At 31.8% G+C, this 21,582-nt stretch overlaps 1 protein-coding gene across 1 annotated transcript; it reads right to left on the reverse strand.

Annotated features, from left to right (window-relative positions):
- Positions 1–779: 779 nt before the first annotated feature.
- LOC132740054 (CUB and sushi domain-containing protein 1-like) lies at positions 780–21,328 on the reverse strand (the record flags this gene model as incomplete). The annotated part of the gene is made up of 12 exons (XM_060727908.1): positions 21,298–21,328; positions 20,260–20,385; positions 19,146–19,319; positions 15,491–15,685; positions 14,990–15,190; positions 13,979–14,185; positions 12,770–12,970; positions 11,421–11,630; positions 10,280–10,489; positions 8,423–8,629; positions 1,284–1,493; positions 780–989 (listed from the first exon to the last, which is right to left on the reverse strand). Coding segments are annotated over exons 1-12 (2,182 nt in total), but the record flags the coding sequence as incomplete, so codon positions are not given.
- Positions 21,329–21,582: the final 254 nt, after the last annotated feature.

Genomic DNA, 21,582 nt, shown 5'->3' on the forward strand with positions numbered 1-21,582 from the left:
ACACAGAAAAATGTCCTCCTTCTTCACGATAACACCCCTCCCATACCGCCGCAGCTACAGTGGCGGTTATCAACTCTTACAAATGGCAATTCTTGTCTCATACCCTCCTTATAGCCCAGACCTCGCCCCCTGCGACTTTTATTTGTTTCCAGAACTGAAAAAATTGCTTGCTGGAAAGAAATATAAGACCAGAGCGGCTTTGATATCTGCTGTTACATAGGTTTATGTCATGTTTACTGCGGGAATACAAAAGCTCCCACGAAGATGGTAAAAGTGCGTAGATGTAGGTGGAGAATATTTTGAAAAACATGAAAAAGAGTAGAAAGATTTATTTTAAAATGTTGAATGTTTTTTTAGAACGAGTCAAAAGTCCGATATTTTCTGACTTCCCCTCGTACAATAACCATGAACTGACCTGAAACTGTAGTTTATTTGGATCGAAAGTTAATAAAATTTATATTCACATCGAGCGATCGTTAAACCTTAATCATTGTAAAAAATTAGCGAAATGAGTACAGACTCAATCAAATCGAGTCTGCAATTGTATAAAATATTTTAATGTTCATCAGTGAAACAATGCATTGATAAGTATTTAATACCTATTAAAAAGAAAGAATGGAAAAATTATAGGGTTCACTTTTGTGTTATACTTTATGCTTTCGGCTGTTCACTTTGATATGGTTGATAAAATAATTTTAATATCATACGAGCATAATCAAATTTTATAAAAAAAAAAAATTATATGTAAGATTATATTATTACTAAAATATATAGTTAACCTTTTGGAATGCATTTGGGAATGTTTGTCCATTGTCCCGTGTAGGAGCATAGTAGTGTACGTTTAGATACACCAGTTGTTTGGTATTGATCAGTAACGTAGTAACCTAAATCGCACGTGACTTCTGCCGTATCGTTGTATTTAGTATTCTTATTCAAAAGAGTCCTATTAGCTGCATGTTCAATCCTGACATTCTGAACGTCTCCACAATCTTAAAGATAAAGATATTGTATGTTCAGATTTAAACATGAAACTGTTTATTGAGTAAGACAATGTGACAAGCACTTGAAAGTGTTTAGAAATGAGTACTCTCAAGCCGGTGCTACGGGGCGTGAGGGATGTTTGCTGTTTTAATGCTTCCGGGGGATCACATTTTCTAGATATTTGAAAATAATCTTTGTTCTTAGCGGTATCATTAAAATAAAATAAGAAAAAGGATAAAAATAAAATGTCGGTCTAAATCAGTGAAACAAAATAGCTAAATTACAGATAAATAAATGAATACCTTTTCTGACACATTTCGGTAGATTTTCCCACGTTCCGTTTTCGTTACATCTAACCACTGTGCTTGTTATTCCTAGTACCTGGCTACTTATTAACTCCTTATATCCGTCATCACAACTTATATTCGCCAGCGACGTATAAATTGTGGTTCCGTTGATAAGGCTTCTATCTTTCGCGTTTGATAAATTTAGTTGGTCCAATCTCCCACAATCTTGAAAAAATGTCAACGTTTGATAACAAATAAAACACGTTTTGATCATCTATTTAAGAAAGACAGTTCTAAGTATAAAAGAAATTATTCATGTCTGAAGAAAGGCAATGGGACACGTTTAAGCAGCAATCCGACGAAAGAACAAATAATTGCATTGTTTGATATATTGAACATTTCAAGAGATCCGCAATCTGAAAAAAACCTATTTATTATACAGGAATTGTATATAAATTAACCTCACTGCTTTTGAGGATGTTAGTCATAAAATGCAGAACATTTAAATTCTATTATGGAAATACCATTAAATTTGTTGAATAGTTGAAATTTACAATTAGGAATGTTAATCCAAGTTCTTTGTTTAGAACATCTGACCATAAAAGTGGGTGGTGCAGTTGGTTTATTTTGAGTGTATAATGTTTTTAATTCATTCAATCATTATCACCCTTTAGAATCGCATTTAGTGCGTGCGCTACAATGTACTTTTCATCAATTACTTATGTTTTTCATTTAAAGTTATAACACTAGTAATTATTAAATATACCCTGTTCTTATGATATCGCGGGTTCTACGATATCACGATATTTACGTTTTCAGTGACTGCTTGTAAAACAACACATGCCGATGCTACAATGGCTTAAACTGTTACACTCAACCACAAAGCATCTGCCAATAAATTTAATTTAGTGAATAATGAATTTGTTTATGGTAAAAAAACTAGTTTACGAAATCTTCATATTTGACTAATGTTGCCAATAATTGTTTTTACATAGTCATATGTCACGTTATAATCCCACAAACAGTCATATATATCCTTCAATTCTTGCATTTTTGGGATAACCGTGATACTGTAGTAACCTCCTCAGAAATCACTCAAAATGGCAGATAATGAAAATACTTAAAAGAATCATTTGAATTGGATCTTTTGAACTAAATTGCTAACAGTATTGAAAAATGTTCTCTTATCAAATAGCAGGAAAATCTCATTCATTTTTTATTTTTATATTTAGATGTAAAGTACCTTGTTAGCATAGAACTCCGGACTACCTTTAAATTTTCTCCCTAAAAAAAGATACTTTGTACGGAATCCTTTGCTATATCTAGTACCGAAAGTCCGCTGTCAAAATATATAAAGAAACATATTTTGTTTATGTTCATCAACATTTCTTACATGCAAAGTCTACAAATTGGTCCGATTTTCAAAACCTATTAATTATACACAAAAATCAGAACGTCCTCTATCGTTTATAATAACCTTAGAGTAAAAACGACTTGAAAGTAGTTCTACCACGTGGTTTCAAACGTAAACAGAAACAGAGAGTATAATCTTTGATAATGTTAAACGAATTTGTATATTTGACATTCAAAGGAAAATAAAGTCTGTTTCGGTTCAATTACTCGTATGCTTGAATATATTTCTGGCAACCATTTTTTATTTAAATATGCCCGCTGAACAAATCCGACTTAATGACAACAGATTGGTATTTTGTACTTTAGGTTTGTACAGCCATAATGATCAGTATATCAATAGTGTACTGTTTACCTTTATATCTATGAATTTACTTATTTTATGTGAATTTTGCTTGATATATTGGAATAAAAACTTGTCAAAATTCGCAGCATTTAATTACTATTTGTTTACATGTTAAGTTTCTTGGCGTAGGTTAGACAAAAATACGGTATACGTTCTGTAAATTCTAACTATTGTGTTCGAGGTCCTTATCCGAATACTGTCGGACAGGGCCGAAAAGTTGCGATTGATATACACAAATAACGTTCATGTAAAAAGAGTGTTTGCGATTTTGTTTACCGTCGTCTTCAGCTGTTTACATGTATATACTATTAGGCCTACTGACAAAAGAACAAGGCAACGAACTCTCCGTTATCCAATGATTCTTTAATACTGACTTTAACCCTTACTCAGAATGGGTATTTGTTATTGAACAATCTGATGAATATTTTTATTTTGACTTTGATTTTTAGAAAGATCATAGCTTTTCCAAACTGACCAAATACACCTTGTTGATATCATAGAGCAGAATGTAGACAAAGTTAACTCTTTTTCTGATTATCATTCTGGTCCAGTCCAGCAAGAAACAATAATAGTACTTCTTTAGTAAATAATGTTAATCAGATAATCACTGTAACTTTGAATGGTACAACAGAAAGTCATGACAGTTTTGTTGCTGTAACAGAGAAAATAAATCAATTATGACAAATCAAATGCTTTTAACAATCAAACTTTTCTAAACATAACTGATATAGAAAATTGAAACTTTGTAAAAGGAATGCGAAACAACAACACTGTAAATAAACTGGAAAAAAAATTCCGTCAGTTTAACGTTGGAAAGGACATAAAACACTGCTGTTTATTAATTGCAAGCATGTTATCAACGTTGATTCATTCCTTGTGCTGACAAAAAAGAAAAAAAATAGTGCACATTTATTAAGTATTGTATAAAACAGACATTCGAAATTTCTTTAAAAATGAAGACACACAAGGATCAGTGCCATTGGGATACAACTTCTATGATACTTTCAAAAATGTATCGAATTATGAAAGTGATTTTACTTTTATCAATGTTCATCATGAACAAACTATTTGGTCTTGCAAAGTCTGAATTTACATTCTACTTTATTAACTAATATCAACAGCTATATTGTTCAATTATAATGGTTCATATTTGAGTGTTTGATAGTTGTAATTTGTAATAAAATGCCACATATCTCCATTGCGTAGTGTTTAGTTGTATCATGTCAAAAATGCATAAATGAGCTTCAAATAAAATAAACTGGAACATATTAGTCAGTCAATAATTATGTTGATTGTATTGAGATTCATTCGTGATACATAACCACGAACAAATTATACATGTATGTTATTCGTAATTATTAAGTGCATGATCCGGTATGACATATCTGTATATATAGCAGATAATAATTTTTTTATGTCAAAATGATTACAGTAACTCTTAATATTAATGTGCATAATGAATCACTGAGAACTCTATCACAAATTATATTTCCAAGAAAATTTTATAAAAATATCCAGGATATATTTCTATTGCTTTTATCAATGTTTGAAATACTTATGGAAAATGATCCAACCGTAAACTATTCCATTCCAAATTGCTGTTAATTAATCTAATGGTTTTACAAGAATATATATATGACTAATGTAAATTTCTCATTAAGTATCCAATATTTAATATCCCAAATTACAGTCAATTACTTGAAGGTACGAGGATTGATCAAAAAGTTCTCGGCCCGATATACTCCCGGTAGTCAGAGCACCCAACTTATGGTCTTACTTTCCAATATAATTGCCTCTACTTCAATGCTCTTTGCCCACCTGTGCTCAAACTTGCTTCACCCTTCAAAATAGAACTCTCTATTTTGGTCCTTCAAGGAACTCACTGACCACCTCCATGACACCTTCATTGCTTCAAATACGTCTTTCACGAAGCTTGGTTGTCAGTTTCGGAAACAGGTCGAAGTCAGACGGGGCCAAGTCCGGAAAATATGGGGATAGGGAAGAATTTCAAAGCCGCAGTCAGTTGCAGCAGCCATCGCAACTTGGGATGGGTGAGCTGGCCCATTGTCGTGCAGGAGCAGAACGCCTTATGTCAGTATGCCCCTCCTTTACGTGCAGTTTCTTGTTGCAGACGTCTCAATTTGACTGCATAGTACGTTCCGTTCAGGGTACAACCTTGCTAACGATAGTCAATCATGATTATCCCCTGGCAATTCCAAAAAAATTAAGCCATCATCTTCCTTGCTGATGGCATCCTCTTGAATTTCTTTAGGGGGTGACCCTTGGTGCTTTCACTGCATGCTCTGTTTTTTTTGTTTGGATTCTGGATCGAAGTGATGGGCCCATGTTTCATCCTGAGTTACGATCCGGTAGATAAAATCAGGTTCATCCTCGTAGCAAGACAAAAGATATCTTGAAATGTCAAGCCTTGTCCGTTTCTGGTCGTCAGTCAACTCTCCTGGGACCAATCTAGCGGAAACCTTTCACATGTCATAGACATCAGTCAGAATTGCCTGAACTGTACCAAAACTTATGCTCACTTCCTTTGCAATGCTTCGAAGGTCTCTCCTTCCGTTGCACATGACCAAGTGCACAGCTTCGGCAGTTTATCGTTCGTGGTCGCTTTTGGCCGCCCAGTCACTCACCATCTCCAATGCTCTCCCTGACCCTCTTAAATTCAGCAGCCCATTTTTTTACAGTGCAATAGGAAGGGGATTCCTTCCCAAGGGTATCCATGAAGTTTTCATGGATTTCCTTGGGGGACCTCCCTTTCTTACAGAGGTACTTAATGAAGGTCTGATTTCAACTTTCTCCATTTGGTCTAAATGACACACCCCTCTACTGATCAAAGTGTGTTTTATGTTACTTAATCTGTGTAAAACCGCGTGGAACTCGGTCAGTAATCTTCAATAAGATATCGGTATCGACGTATCGTGTGAAAATGTCAGTGAAGTGGCTAGAAGTATATCGGGTAGACAACATATTTGATCATAACACGAAGTATTTAATTTAATGTGCATATTTAATTTGTACATACGTATGTTAATAGGACAAAAAACTAATTAAAAAGATTTTATTATCCATAATAACGTTTACAGTGCGCTTTATATTTACGAAATGCACCTGTTCCAAATATTTAATAAACAACAAAAACACATGTTTTTTAAATGTTAACCCCTAACGTCTGTGACATTGACAGGTAAAATTAATGTCAATAACCGACGTATACAAATGCATTTCTTGTCAAGGTATATTTTATGTCATAATATGAGAAATTATAAGATTCGCAGTTTCAAACTTATTATTGAGCATTATAGATATGAAAAATTGAATATTTCACATTGCATATTAATAGTGATCGAGTATGATGTCGTGTTGAACGAAGGTAATCTAAAATCAGTTTGACTTCCTGTAAATTACTGAATTCAGAATGATTTTCATTGGTAATTTTAGAATTACAAACTGAATTCTGGGAATCTCATTGGTCACTCTAAAATAAAATGTAATGGACAGTTCTTGCCATTATAAAATAAAATGTACAGGATAGGTCTAAAATAACATGTACAGGACAGTTCGTTAACCTTCCTGGTACATTGAACTCTCTTGATACATTGCTGCGATATTTAAGATCTGTTTACCCAAACGTCCTCAAGCACAACAGTTTACACTTCGTTTAGATCTCATTGCATTTTAGTGAACAGTTTATTTTACACAAGAAATTAGTGAGTTATAAATTTTTTTGTCCAAAATAACGAGACCACCAATAACGTCCACGATCCTGTAAGTTTACTAATGCACATGAAAATATTAAAAATAAAAACACCAAAGACGTACACTCAGTTTATAATGTTCAATAAGTGTGCACTATATCATATGATTATTGATGTGTTAAATTGATATAATGTTTATAATTTACATATATTTGTGCATATTAATCATTTATAAATATCATTTCCTACTGATTGTGTATATGTTGGTGTTAGAAACTGACTTCACTTACCGAAACACGACAGGTGCATTTCGGAACACATACAACTTAACTGTTCCATTTTTCAAGCTTAAAAACCACACTGATAATTATATCAACTTGAACAAAAGAATTTTAACATAAGAAAGGTTACTTGCGATATTTGTTTCGTATTTTCAGTGTTTTTGTCCAGTATTTTCCTCTGTACGTGTTGCTAATCCATGGATTTATTATACCAACAAAACGTTTCCATTAATAAACGCCATTTTCAAATTTGTTTGATTAAACTTTAATTGTTTAAACAGTTCTTTTTTAATCGAAAATGACAGTCAGTATATAAAATATCAACAATTAATATTGAAAATAAAGAGCTCCAACAACACGTTTGAATACAGTATTATTTTTTCTATGTGGTTGAGGAGTTTTAACCCCAAACTTTTACACAGTGGTTGCTATGGTCCTTAACAACTTTTAAGTCTACTTCTCGTTATCACAATTGTTTTTGTTTGTGAAGCCAAGGTCGTTAAACTAATCTTTTACAGTGCTTTATATTTTTCTCTTCCATCCAAGCTATTGCATTAAATCAAAGATATAAGTATGTAGAATTTATAATTTAAATACCTTATCCTTTTGTTTCCATTTGCAGTATTTCATGTGTGGTTTTAATACTATCGATACATGTATTGTATATGATTACAAAATGTTTGAAGTCAATCGTAAAAAAATCTGGAAACAAAGTGATCCCTCGGAAGCATTAATCACAACAAAATTACATAAGAATTGCAGACTCGGTTTGATTGAGTCTGTACATGAGAAATAATGAATAAGTGCAACATCCCTCACGCCCCCAAGCACCGGCTTGAACGGTACTCAATTCTCAACACTTAATAGTGCTGGCATCAATGATCTTGAAGGACCAGAAAAATATAACAACACTGAAGTGAAGTGATAGTTAAAAACAAGTGATAGATACACCTAAATTAATACAGTATATTAAAACTCTACTTTGAAGAGACATCAGTACCAACATGTTCATAATTTAATGTGTATGTTTATTCATTTATAGCTGTAAGAAATGATTATGTCATTGTTATATGCAGCATTATATAATAATTACTTAAAAATAATGATAAGCAATGATTTGATTTACATTGAATTAGTCATCCCTTTGTTTATATTTGCAATACTATATAAATGTTGTAGAAGTTCTTGTTGTATATATTAGACCCTGTTTTACATTTTACTATCACTATAAAATTTTTTACACCTTTGAGTTGTCTTGTATATTAATCACTTTAAGTCCAAAATAATTTTTGTTTAATCATAATGTTTACGATTGGTCGGAAACTATCATTCAACACTTTTGATACATCATTAGGAGTATCAACTAAAAGATTGTAGTAAGAAAGATATTCTATATTGCATTTTTACCTTTAGGAATGCAGATCGGTACGTCCGTCCACATTCCCGTACCAGAACATGTTATTGTTCTTGTTGATATTCCAATCCACTGAGGTTGACCCTTGATATAATAGCCTTCATTACAATCTATGTCTGCCGTTGATGTGTACTTGGTACCATTATTCTGGCGTCTGTTTGCTGCATGATCTATATATAACGCGTTAACGTCACCACAATCTAAAAGAGAACATGTATACTTATTTTCAGGACGGCCTTCTGATTTAACAATAACAATAAAAAGAGTAACATTTATTACAAGAAAAAAATACTGGTAGATCTATACAAAATTTGATTTTGTTTTTCGTCCAGTACAAACAAAAAATTAAACAGATTCTTTAATGTAAATATAAGATATGTTTAATCATTTATCAGACTTACATTCGTATATCAATAGGTACAACACCATGTGGTCAATTTTCATCATGTATCTAATTGTAATGTAAGACATTGATTTTTAAGCTGTTTTTGAAAAATCATGATGTCAAACATTGTTTGATAGTAATACATTGTACTTAATTTGTTTCAAAACAGTAATGCTGATATAAGATAAAGAATTCCTTAAATTATTATTATGAGATATAGTTTTCAGTACAATATCCTTGTGAGCGACTGAATATTTGGCAGCTCTTTTTTGGATTGAGTCTACTATATAAATGTTTGAGTAATTGTCCTTTCCCCATACCTTACCACAATAATCAAGCACTGAAAAGATGTACACGCTGACACTACCAATATATACTATGGTATAATGTTTGTAGATATTATTCACACATGATGACATTGTGGGAGATTTTGTTTAATATATGAGCTATGGTTGAATTATATTGCCCCGCCGCCAATACTTGGTTTGCTAAACCATTTTCGCGTAAGCGTATTGCGTTGCTATCCAAGGGTGAAAAGATAGTAATATTAAATGCAGTGATAAATTTGGTAGCCCTGCATTATTTTTTATACAAAGTGAGTGTGACAGCTGATTGGAACCGAGCAACAATTGATTCGTTTTGCTCTTAATGCTTAGATTTTAACCTTGTCACATATAAAACTTAATTTAAGCAGATGGATTTTTTATTATATCAGACGGGATTTATACCTGAGTCCCGTTGTATTCTCTTCTGTCATCTTATTGGAACGGTACCAATTTTGTCATAAAGACGCTCTTTGTATCTGATATTACATCATTATTTAGGTTACTGTGGTCTGTTCATTATTTCTCATTCATCACAGACTTCCGTTAACGAGTGCTAAGTGTTATTTTGATTAACAGGTTTCGGGGTGCATGTTGTTTCGTTAATTAATGTATGCGACGTCTGGTTTTCTTGGTTTTGTATTGGAATCAGGGCGACTAGAGCGGCCTATACCTCCTATGCTTACTTTTTATAATGTAAATATTGTTTTGATGGTCACATTTGTAAAAGACCATACAGTATAGTTATATTTAAAAAGGATTCAAGAAAAAACGCCGACAGTAATAACAGTATAGACAGAAAAACAGACAGACAGACAGATAGACAGACAGGTGGAATGAAATACCGATTTTCTTGTTCAATATGTATCTGAATCGTGAAAAAATGTAAATGAATGTAAAATTCTACTGTTGTACTTTAAATAGTTTAATGACACTTAATAAATACCATATAATGTGTTTCAGCACTTAATGGGTTCAATTCTCCTTCTGTGTTATATGAATATATAACGCGTATGAAATCGGCATCGCTCACATTCATAACAAATGTATTTCATATCCATAGCTTTGCTCAAATGTGGTCTAACAGATATCATGGAAGATGGACGGCGAATAAGAAGATATTAAGAATAAAACATATTCACCTTTCCCTGCGCAGATTGGTAAACCAGTCCAGATTCCATTTACAGAACAAGTTATCATTGTCGTTGAAGTGCCTTCTGGTTGATTGTATTTATTTAAATCATAATATCCTTTATCGCATGTAATAGCGGCTATCGATCCGTAATTAGATCCAGAAAATAGTAATCTAAGGCCAGCATTCGATATGGTCAAATCTTCCAAAGGTCCACAATCTGAAACATTCAACAGATAACTTTTTTACAAAACAGAACAGAACATTCCCTAATATGAACATTTACAGTTCCTCGTTATATAAATGCAAGTATACATACATGAAGTTTTTAAGGATAATACATGTTTAAACATAACATATCGAAATGAAAAAAAAAAAAAACAACAAGATAACTGTTATTCAAAGTAAGATATATAATTATATATCCTAATATGAGCATAACACGTACATGGATAATTTTTATGAATTTTATTGTACATGTAATTCATAATTATAATTAATAAATTGGTCCCAAACAAGCATTTGCAGTCAACAGCAATGAATGGATGAACAAAAATGTATTTAAAACATTTAAAATGTGTATACCATATAAGAAAAGTAAATTGTAATACTTGTATTAGAAACGTGATTGTATAATACTTTTTGGGATATACTGCCATCTTTAAGTTAATATAATAGTAAAAGCTGAACAAACTGATACAAAATAAAATTTATCTCTGATATGGTCACACTGACAAAATTGATATTTTTTCTCATTTCTATCAATGTTTCTCTGACTACAAGTTTCAATAAAATGTTTTAATTAGAAAATAAATATAATTTAGCAAAAGTATATATTACATGTATTAAACCTGGACATTTCGTCATGGTCAAATTGTCAGAGAGATTTAAAAAAGGTTCTTATATTCGTTTCATTATAAGACCGAACATCATTCTCGAATCATTTATATTTTGTGTTTCAAGAGGCACGAGTATGGTTTTGGGCAACAATGCCCTACTTTGACTTGTGAGTCTTAACATACCATACTGTACAGAAACATTTCTTTTTATTTTCATATTTCATGTGATAAAGCAAACACAATAGCAGTATGTTGCAAACACAATGACCGATCTAGTCACTTATATACATGAGGCTTCGTTATCTGTTTTACCTTTAAGTTTACAAGTAGGCATGTTTATCCAAGTCCCTTTATCGGAGCAAAACATTGTTGTTGTTGAAATCCCAGTGGTTTGATTTTGCTTCTTGTTATAATAACCTTCTTTACAATCAACATCTGCGGTAGAGTTGTACATTGTGTCTTTGTCTAGACGTGCAGGTAAATTTATGTAATTTAGACCCAGATTTGCAATGTTCTTACAGTCTTCAATAGAAGAAAATGGTCATTACAATTAAGAAATGTAATTAATGTAGCTAGCCGTAAGCTATAAAACTAGTGTACACCAAATTCAAACAACTATTTTCGACTTTAATAATATACCTACACAACAAAGAACAGTCATTGATGTGTTTAAACTAATCTCTATGGGTTGTCTTCTGCTGATATTATATCTTGTTCAATTAATTCTCTACAACCAAAGCATGCAAACTATCATCCTACTTTTTTAGCCTTTAAATGTAATTTTGATACATAACATCTTCCTTAAGTGTGTAATCTAAAGTAATCCGATATGGCCATCAACATGTTCAAAACATAATTGCTCAGTACAATAAATAGAAATAAAAACACTTAAGAAAGTCCAGAAAGGCCGAAATAAAAATACTACAGACTCGGTTTGATTGTCTCTGTTCATGAACGGTACTCGAAAGTGTACAATACCATCGACGTTCCTAGCAGCTTTAGTAGAATTCAACATTAAATCTTTTACATTAAAAGGTAAAATTTTGAATTTGGAAACCTCCGCTGAAGTCCATTAAAGAAGTCAATGAGAAAGATTTCATGCTTAGATTCTCTTGTAAATAACCCCCAAGTCGCAGAAAATACCCATAGTCATTTATGTTTCTGCGAGTCTATATATCTATATAGAAATCTACATATTACCAATTAATATACTGGAATGGCTCTTTGAATCTTAAGAGACCAACAAAATAGGAATAAAACCCTAGCAACAGTATAGAATCTGGTTAAAGTTTACTTAGATGCAAGCTACCCTGACTCATTACTAATGTCAAGGATTAATCTATTCCGAAATCAGTAGTAAGCTTATGGTTAAACACATTTTCATCTGTAGAAAGGTAAGCTTTCTGTGATTACGTGATCGCTGACGGATGAGCAAAAGCCTAGTAAATTATTGAAACCAGTAGTCTTGTTAAATGAAAGTCCCATGAATTAGCATAGCTGACATTGCATAGAAGTCTACATGTTTTTATTGTTTTACTTAAAAACTGATTTTTTTTTAAAAAAATGGAACGTTGAGCTCAACTTAACAACGGAAAAGGAGTGGCATGTCCCTTTAATTCATGAAAATTTAATAAAAATAAAAGACAAAAAATGTCGTGAACCTTTGCGTCTGCAGGTTGGTATGTCTGTCCATTCACCCGTTTCAGAACATGTAATTTTTGTTGTTGAAATTTCCTTTGTCTGATTACGGTGGTAGTATCCTACATCACAATCAATCTGCGCTACAGCTCCGAACTTATTTCCATTTACATTTCGCCTGACTGCTGCATTTTCTATGCTTAAAATGTGTATGTCTCCACAATCTTAAGTACAAATAAGTTTGTTTTTTGTATTTCATACAAAATTAGACGCCGCCTGAAATACACTTATTATATTCTGCTTTTGATACATCTTTGAAAACAAATGGTTAAAAATACTAATATTCTCAACACTTTTTATAAACTGATTTAAACATGAATGTATTAAATAACCTATGGAATGCTTTTCTCTAATTAGTTTAGAAGAGCCTTTTTGCAAACTGTAACGCGTCTATATCAGCGTATATTTACTTCTTGTGTTTTCTGTTTTCTTTCTAAAATATATTTTAAAATAAATGAAATTTTTTCTCCCCATGTAGATTTTAGAAAATCTGCCCACATACGTATAGATATGAAATTACTTATCGTGAGTTTTTTTGCAACAATTCTGAACAAAACGCATTGGAAAAAAATATGTGTAGTCCTTTGGCGTTCATGAAAACTTGAATGAATTCAGAATATTTGCGAAAAGACACAAAGGTCCGGTAAAAGTTTGAAAATAGAAATCAATCTGAGTGAATGTCGATTTGTGTTGTGTTCGTAAAAATATTTTATGAAAACTTCATCTCTTGAGTATTGATCAGTTAGTGGCTTTTCAGCTTACAAATACTATAATATGTTCTAAATCAAATAATATTGACCAAGGCGATTTGGAATTATGATAGGCGTTTCTTAATCATTTGTGAAAGTCATAGTTTGTATTTTATTGAATGGAAACTTATCGTACATTTGTTTCATTTCGTGCGGTATGCATTGATTTTCATTTAAACGCCATCTTAATGCACAACCTTGCAATACCAAAATATGGGAATTTTTCTCAATTTCAAAAGCTTTGAAACTTTGTCCCATGTGAAATGATGATAAATTATCTTATATACATGTATAAAGAGATACTCAAATTTCTACAGAACTGTTTAATAACCATTTGTTATATCTCACAAATACAAAATGAAGCATAATTCTGTATAACCCTATCCACAATAAGAATACAAAAATATATTCCGTATAGTTTACCTTTTTTAAGACATGTAGGGAGTTTCTCCCATTTTCCATTCTCTTTACATTTTACAACAGTGGATGATATATCTTTTGTCTGAGTCTGATTTGCAACAGTGAATCCCTCGTCACAAGATATATTAGCTGATGATTCGTATTTCGTATCATTTTGAAAATATATCTCTTTTGCATTTGGAATGTTTGACAAGATTATTTTCCCGCAATCTAGATAAAACAGATACAGAATCACTGTAATCATATCAATATAAATGGTACAAGCATATAAGCTATTCTTTTTGTTCTTTGAAAGAAAACTATAAAATAAGATGAATGGAGTCGTTACTTGTGATTTTATTTATTTATCTTTAAGTATAATGCTAGCTTTTTTCGGTAAATGCAAGGGTACATTATGTGCGACATTTAATATTGTAAAGTAAAGATACATGATTATAAGATTTAGAAAAAAAAGTTACAGGTAAACGTGATTTGTTTAAACCTTGAAATCAATATCATGCTTGTTTCCATGATCAATGTAACACTTCAAATGACATATTGTGCTGATTTTTTCATTATTTGGTTGAGCTGAATTGACCATGTTTTAAAAAGAATTATAGTTATAATGATCATTGTCCAATATTTGGCAATGTAAAATGTAAGGATAAAATATAACAACTGCCTAAAATATAAATAAGACTACATTACACTTTTTATTAACTGAACGTTTAACGATACATGTCGATGATTATTTATCGGATTATCTATGAGTCTAGGGATTAAATAAATTATGACCAAATCTGAAGTCATTTTGACTTTGACCTGTACGCCAACCATTTACCCTTGGATGGGAATAATGTCAAATAAATAATAAAAAAAAACTTTAAAAGTAGTTATTGTGAAGTAATATATTTTATGCACTGTGTCAGTGTCCTGTAGGGATTTTAAGACAAATTTCAAGAGAAATATCATATAGATTCATCGGTGCACGACAAATATAATATAAAATACAAAGAGTCATGTAAATTAACTCACCTATTCTCACACAGCTTGTTACATTTTTCCAAGACCCGTCAGATGCACAAGTCGTATTAAATTGATTCTGTCTGTTATTTCCTCCAGGAACAACATGTCCAACTTCACAAGTGGCAGTCGCGATTGACATAAATTTTGTATTTGGTAAATATGCAATTGATTGTATATAATGGGCTTTTAATTGTGTCACATTTGCACAATCTGAAAAAAAATATATCTGAAACAATATATCGGACTGTTTGAAAAAGGAATGACAAGTAATGTTATTTTATGTTATTGTATATATATAAATTCATTTAATTTACACGGATCATCGGATGACATGTGTCGGAACTTTTTTGTAACTAACGGTAGATGTGTTCCTATGACTTATAAACTTGTTTATCAGTACTTGTATAATTCACAGATCAGTACAAGAATAGCTGTGATGTGGTGTACTTTAAAAAATATCATTAATAATAATAAACAGACATGTAAGCAAAGATATAAAAGCAATCTAACCAACTGGAACGCAGTCAAGTTTATTTTGCCACACTCCGTCGGATGAACAAGACATGTTGAAAGCAGTCTGATTGTAATTTTGAGATACCACGTAGCCCTCTTTGCAAGTGACTGTTGCTTTGGATCCATATCTGTTACCGTCTGCCGTCTTTTCCTTTGTGTTATTTATAGGAACTAAGTTAATGTCTTTACAGTCTGAAATAATAATATTTTCTCATGACTGAAAAGCATTTCAATGTAATAAAAGAGTAATTATGTAGATAATGTTCGGAATAGAAATGTATTAAAAAATTTCCAACATAAGTTAAAACAATAAATCAATATATTGTCATTGTAATCCAGTTTTGTGCTATTCTGATAACGAAATTTTCTGTTCATTATATACATTTTTCTTTTTTTTTTCTTTTTTTTTTGTAATCAGGAAAAAGGGTTAACCATTGGAAACATTAATTACAACGAAAAAACATTTCAAATAATACTCCTTTTGATTGAGTCTGTAAATGAGGTAAATTTAAAAAAAAATCCTTATGCCCCTTATCATCTGCTTGAGCGGTACCAAATTTTAACATTTTGAATGGCTAGTTTTGATGATCTCAAGGGACCAGAAAAATATAACAACACTTGTTGTATAGTGGAAAGATTAAGAAACGCACAGATGTATCATATTTTAATACTAATACACAAGTGTACAAGTTAACTGCCAAATTCGTACTGTCTCGACTGGGCTTTTCAGACCAGTATTTGTAATGACAGCTTTCACATAAAAAGTTATGAAATACGTACAATCCAGCCGATTCCCAAATAGATTATCTATCATTCTTGACATATGAACTATTTACAGCCTTTTTATATATGAAATAAAAGCATATATATATATACATGTCGACTTGTCATTTATTTTAATATGATGTGTAACAATATTTATCTGAACTATACGACACACTAAAGTAAAGTATGGGGCAACTTTTAACAGCTGCTACACGGAATTTGACATCTTTTGTTATGATGTATAAAAATCTAAAGCATTGTTAATCACACCAATATAACATGAAAGTTGCAGACATGGTTTGGCTGAGTATGTACATGATGAATAATAAAATAGTGCAATTTCCCTTAACCCCACTAGTATTGGCTTGAGCGGTACTTAAATTTTAAAAAGTGCTGATTTAATGATCCCAAAACCCCGTTAATTTTGTGTATAAGTTCAATTAAGTAATCCGGAAAGATACCAGTAAAAAAACGGAAAATATGTTTCACTGCAATGAAAAATATAAGTGAACATGAAAATGCGCATGAAATTGATAAATATCTTTAGATAAACAAGTTGCTAATGGGCTATACGGAAGAAAATATAGATTGTATGAGAAACAATATGGACAAAAGCGCACGCAGGGGATTAAAATGTATATCACCAAGGCTACATTCGAAAATGAATACATTTTAATGCAAGTTGTTCATGACAAAAAGCTTATAAGAAAACCAAGCAACTCTTTGCTTGTATCAATAAAGCGGGAGGAAAGGCGCTACAAATAAAGTGACGTCACAGGTTCAACATTTACGCAGATGTCGTACAATAAATTTATTTCAAATATAAAAACCATCATAGTGGTGGATTTTTTAAGATTTCTCTTAATTAATGACATTTGAATATAGACAAATGCCGTTAAAGCGCAATATGAAAATATGCACATACGTAAGTAACCGTTTAGTAACCATCTACGGTGTAGAAAGGTATTAGTGTTTCGTTCGCAATTCGGCTTTTTATAGTAGCACGGCATATTATTCAAGTATTAATGCAAATTTAAGAACGAGAATTTTATATGTATAAATATAAGTAACTATTAAGTAACACAATTCTGGCCATTCTTCTGGGTCTGAGTAATTTTGCAATTTTGGTCGTCTTGTTACTCGATATCATTTTCTCAACAATGGACATGTGAAATAGCACACGTGCACAAATACGTGATCAACTTTCAGTGACTTTAAATATGACTAATGTCGTTGAATGAACATAAGTCACTTACACAATTTTTTTTAAAAAGTCACACAACTTCTTAATAAAAACAAGCACTAAACATTATTTTTACAAATAAAGAACAGTTCTCAATATAAACAACAATATAACATCATTTTCTCATCTTTATTTTATTATATTTGCTAAGATAATAGGAGGTTTCTTACATTTGTTTACATAGACAGCTTGGTATAAAAGACGATATAACTTTGGTACCCTGACCCCCAGGTAATTATGGGCAGCTTCTGACATTGCAATCTTGATGTAAATGTCATTTTTGCAATGTCAGAAGCTGCCCATAATGACCAGAGGGTCAGGGCAACAAAGAAATAACGTATTTTATACCAATGACGTATTAACCATTTTAAGACGGCTGCCTTTACATGAACTGTTGTCACGCGCAAACAATTTTTAAGACTTTAATGGCAAAAGAAAGTAAAAAAGGATAAGATCTAGACAACAATTTCAGGTAAATCTTATGAAACTAATGTTAAATTAAGTGCTTATGATGAAGCGGAAAGCTGTTATGATTTTAAAGTGTTAAATATACGAAATACGTCTATAGTTAAGACAGGACTTTCCCGAACTTAGTGAATTTAAAGTGCATGTTTATTTAAGTATAGTTCAATCTATATCAATAAATGGATGGTGCTCAATCTTTCAGCGGAGTGTTTTGTGTGGATCCGAATATATTTTTCCGCCATTTTTTAAATCTCTAATTAGTGTTTTGTAGTTTGTACCATTTTTAAACATGATAATTAATGAAAGCTTATCTTTAAAAAAGTTATTCCTTTACGCTGTATTGCATTGATAGAAATTACCAATGAAAATGATTTTTTGTCTGATTTTTACAGTCCGAGATTTTTTAAATAAGTTCGCCATGCTAATGATTCTATTCAAACTTGTTAGATTGACTTTAAACATATATTTTTTCAATGGTTTTAATTAGTTTTTAATTAAATTATACACTTTATACCTAATATGGAATAACATTGTAGCTCTCGGTGTGGCAGAGGAGAGTTATTGCCCCGCTGATGCTCTATGCAAAAGTAAAAACCAATGGGAAACAATTGAAGAAGAAGAACCATTGACAATACAGAGAAAAGATGTAGATATGGGGTTTTGGGCATCATGAGCTTGTTGATTCTGATTTTACGAGATCAGATCCGTTCAAGAATAAAACTTAACAAAAATGGCACCTAATGTTATTTTTACAAAAAAGTAAATCAATCTGAGGGTTCTGACTGGTGGCATATTTTGCAAAAGTCCGTTTCCTTCCAAGGGCGAAAAGCAAGACAAGCGACGATGCTTAAACTGCATGTTTCACTGCAGATCCTTCGTAGGTTCTAGGGACGTTAATACTAGGTTGCTGATCGCCGCTGTTTAAGATTATAGCGATCAAATCCATAAAAGCCTTCGGGTTTGTGACACTTTGTGGCATTTGTGGACATTATCGCATAATGACGGATAGCAATCTAATATTAACCTTTTCTTTTTATTTATAACTAGTGCCCATACAAACTATGTCATGATTCTTTGTCACTGTCTCTTTGTATAAACTGTAATAAATGTTTTATTGATGCCATATTCAAAACTAGAACATAACTGAACCTAGTAAATCTATGTAATATATATACTTACCTGGTAAACAATTTGGTATCGAACCTGACCACGTGCTGTTGTTACATGTCCTTGTAAGGCTTCCATTGATCAAAGAATATCCATCATTACAATTGTAACTCAACTTAAACTGATTCCCTTCCAATGATAATGTCATTTTAGCATTTTGTGGTCGTGAAAATGGAATGGCACATTCTAAAATAAACCAACAATCATTTTAAAAAAATCTTTAAAGCTAAGGTTTAGTACTCATTTTGCAATGTAGATTTCATTATAATAACTAAATTTAATTGATTGATAAGATAGACTCAATTGTACTTATCATTACAGCAAAAACATTAATTGCTGCTTTATTCGAGTACAGTACAGTTTATAAAGTTTCAATAAAAATGGAAACTCAAAATAGCATTGATAAGAGATGCAGTATTTCCTGTAAGACCAAAATAAATCAAAATATACAAGTCATAAACAATAGTTGTACGATAATTTATGTAGTACGCTCTAAAGTGGCAATGCTGTGAGTATGAATACATTAAATATCAAACTGCAAATCCAAAAAAGGATTTTTTTATTTGATAATCAAGACGTGTGTTTAGTCTACTGTAAACACGCGCAACACATCTGCTGTCAATTAACGTTATTGTTTTTAAGTTTCTTTCTCTGAAATTTTGTTATTTTATTAATATCTTATAATGACTTATATAATTGTCTTAGAATTGTGGCGTAGTCGAGTGGTTAACGCGTCGGACTAGTACTCTAAGGATTGCTGACCGCATGTGTTCAATCCCCATCATGGTCAAGCCGTTGTTTCTTTGAACAAGAAACTTTACAATCATTGCTAAGTACCGGGTTGTTCCAGGAACGGATTCGAGATTGTTTCAATAAGCTTATAGCTTCCAGCACAATAGATATGAATTAGATTTGTATAAACTAAATATCTTATAAAGATTCTACATCAATAAACGGTTTTGCAATAAAACTGCCTGAAAGCGGATCGGATTAAAGTCACTAACGATTGTTTGTATTGGGCCATATAGCCTGCTATGCATTTTAAATAATTGAAAGTACCTTTTGCACGTATATGATAAATGTTTTATAAGATATGGGATAAACACATTTGATAATATAAACAAACCTTTGCATAGACCGCAATGTTTACGACAGGAGACCATTGCAAACGGTCTGTCTGACGAAGTATTACATAGCCGGTAGTAATTATATGTGTCACAATCGTCAACAGTATCAGTGCAATTGGCTTCATCTAGAAAATAAACGATATAGCTAACAGAAAATAAATAAGATATATTGTAGCACATATCAAGATACCTTGGTAATATAATTGGTGTCTCGTTTCTGGTTAAAACTTGTTGGTTAAGGAATATTAGGCCCTTTAAACATATTTATTTAAGCTCGATTGCGAAACACGTTCTTGCAACTTATATTAATCACTTTCGAGTCCGCTTCCTGGAACCTGGTTAACCAGTACTGGTGTCATATGAAGAAACATGATCGTGATCAGAGTAGGGCTCGAACCCATGATTTCTGGGTTGAGAGGCAGACACCTTAACCACTAGGTCACCGCTCCCCTTGCGCCTTTGAAATGAATACGTTTTTTATACTGTAGACAAAAAAATTATTTTGTATTATATAGCAATGTTATAATTGATTGAAAACATGTGAGAAGCTTATCATCTGACAAAATATCGCTGAATGTTAAATAAATTGTCCTTAATATAGCGAAATGTAATGAAGGTGGTATTTTGACTTCCACATGTTTGTGTATTTAATCACTATAACTTTACTAATTGCCAACATAAAAAAGAAAGATGTTTCAGCTAGATAGCTTTTTGTAAACGAAACACTAACATCAAAATATAGAGAAATAAAATTTATATCACATTAAGACTTAATCGGTTTTTACATCACCTCATTTTAAAATGGTTGTTTAATACGGAAACTGACGAAGTTAGACGAAGTCTTGTGAACTATTATATCAGAATGATTTTCTTTGAAAACTAATAATTTGAAAACAAAAGCAAAATACCAAATTAATTAATATTATGTGGTTAAAATCACAGAAAATCTTTTATCAATATTTGTTGCGTTCAAAAGTACATGCACATTAGCTTTCAAGTACACGACAAAATCAAATCATGTTTTTAACATGCCGTACCTTCATCCGAAACAACTTTAGACGTCGACATTTCGGAACCTGTTACAATCCATGCAAAGAACATCATACATATTGCCACTTTAAGTAGGTTTTTTAATTCCGTCACCATTCTTTTTGGATGAAAATGACAAACGTTTTTAAAACATAGATTGAAAATTAAATTAAAAGCGCATAAAGCATTCTATATATACTAAAGTTATTTGCTGCTTTTATAATACCATATCTTTTCGTTTGAATTATTCTAATTACAGTGCTATTGCATTAGACAGCAGTCATGTTTATCAT

The sequence above is a fragment of the Ruditapes philippinarum genome, unplaced genomic scaffold, assembly GCF_026571515.1.
Source record: "Ruditapes philippinarum isolate M1 unplaced genomic scaffold, ASM2657151v2 ctg2700_1_1_1_1, whole genome shotgun sequence".
In the NCBI taxonomy this organism is placed as follows: domain Eukaryota; kingdom Metazoa; phylum Mollusca; class Bivalvia; order Venerida; family Veneridae; genus Ruditapes; species Ruditapes philippinarum.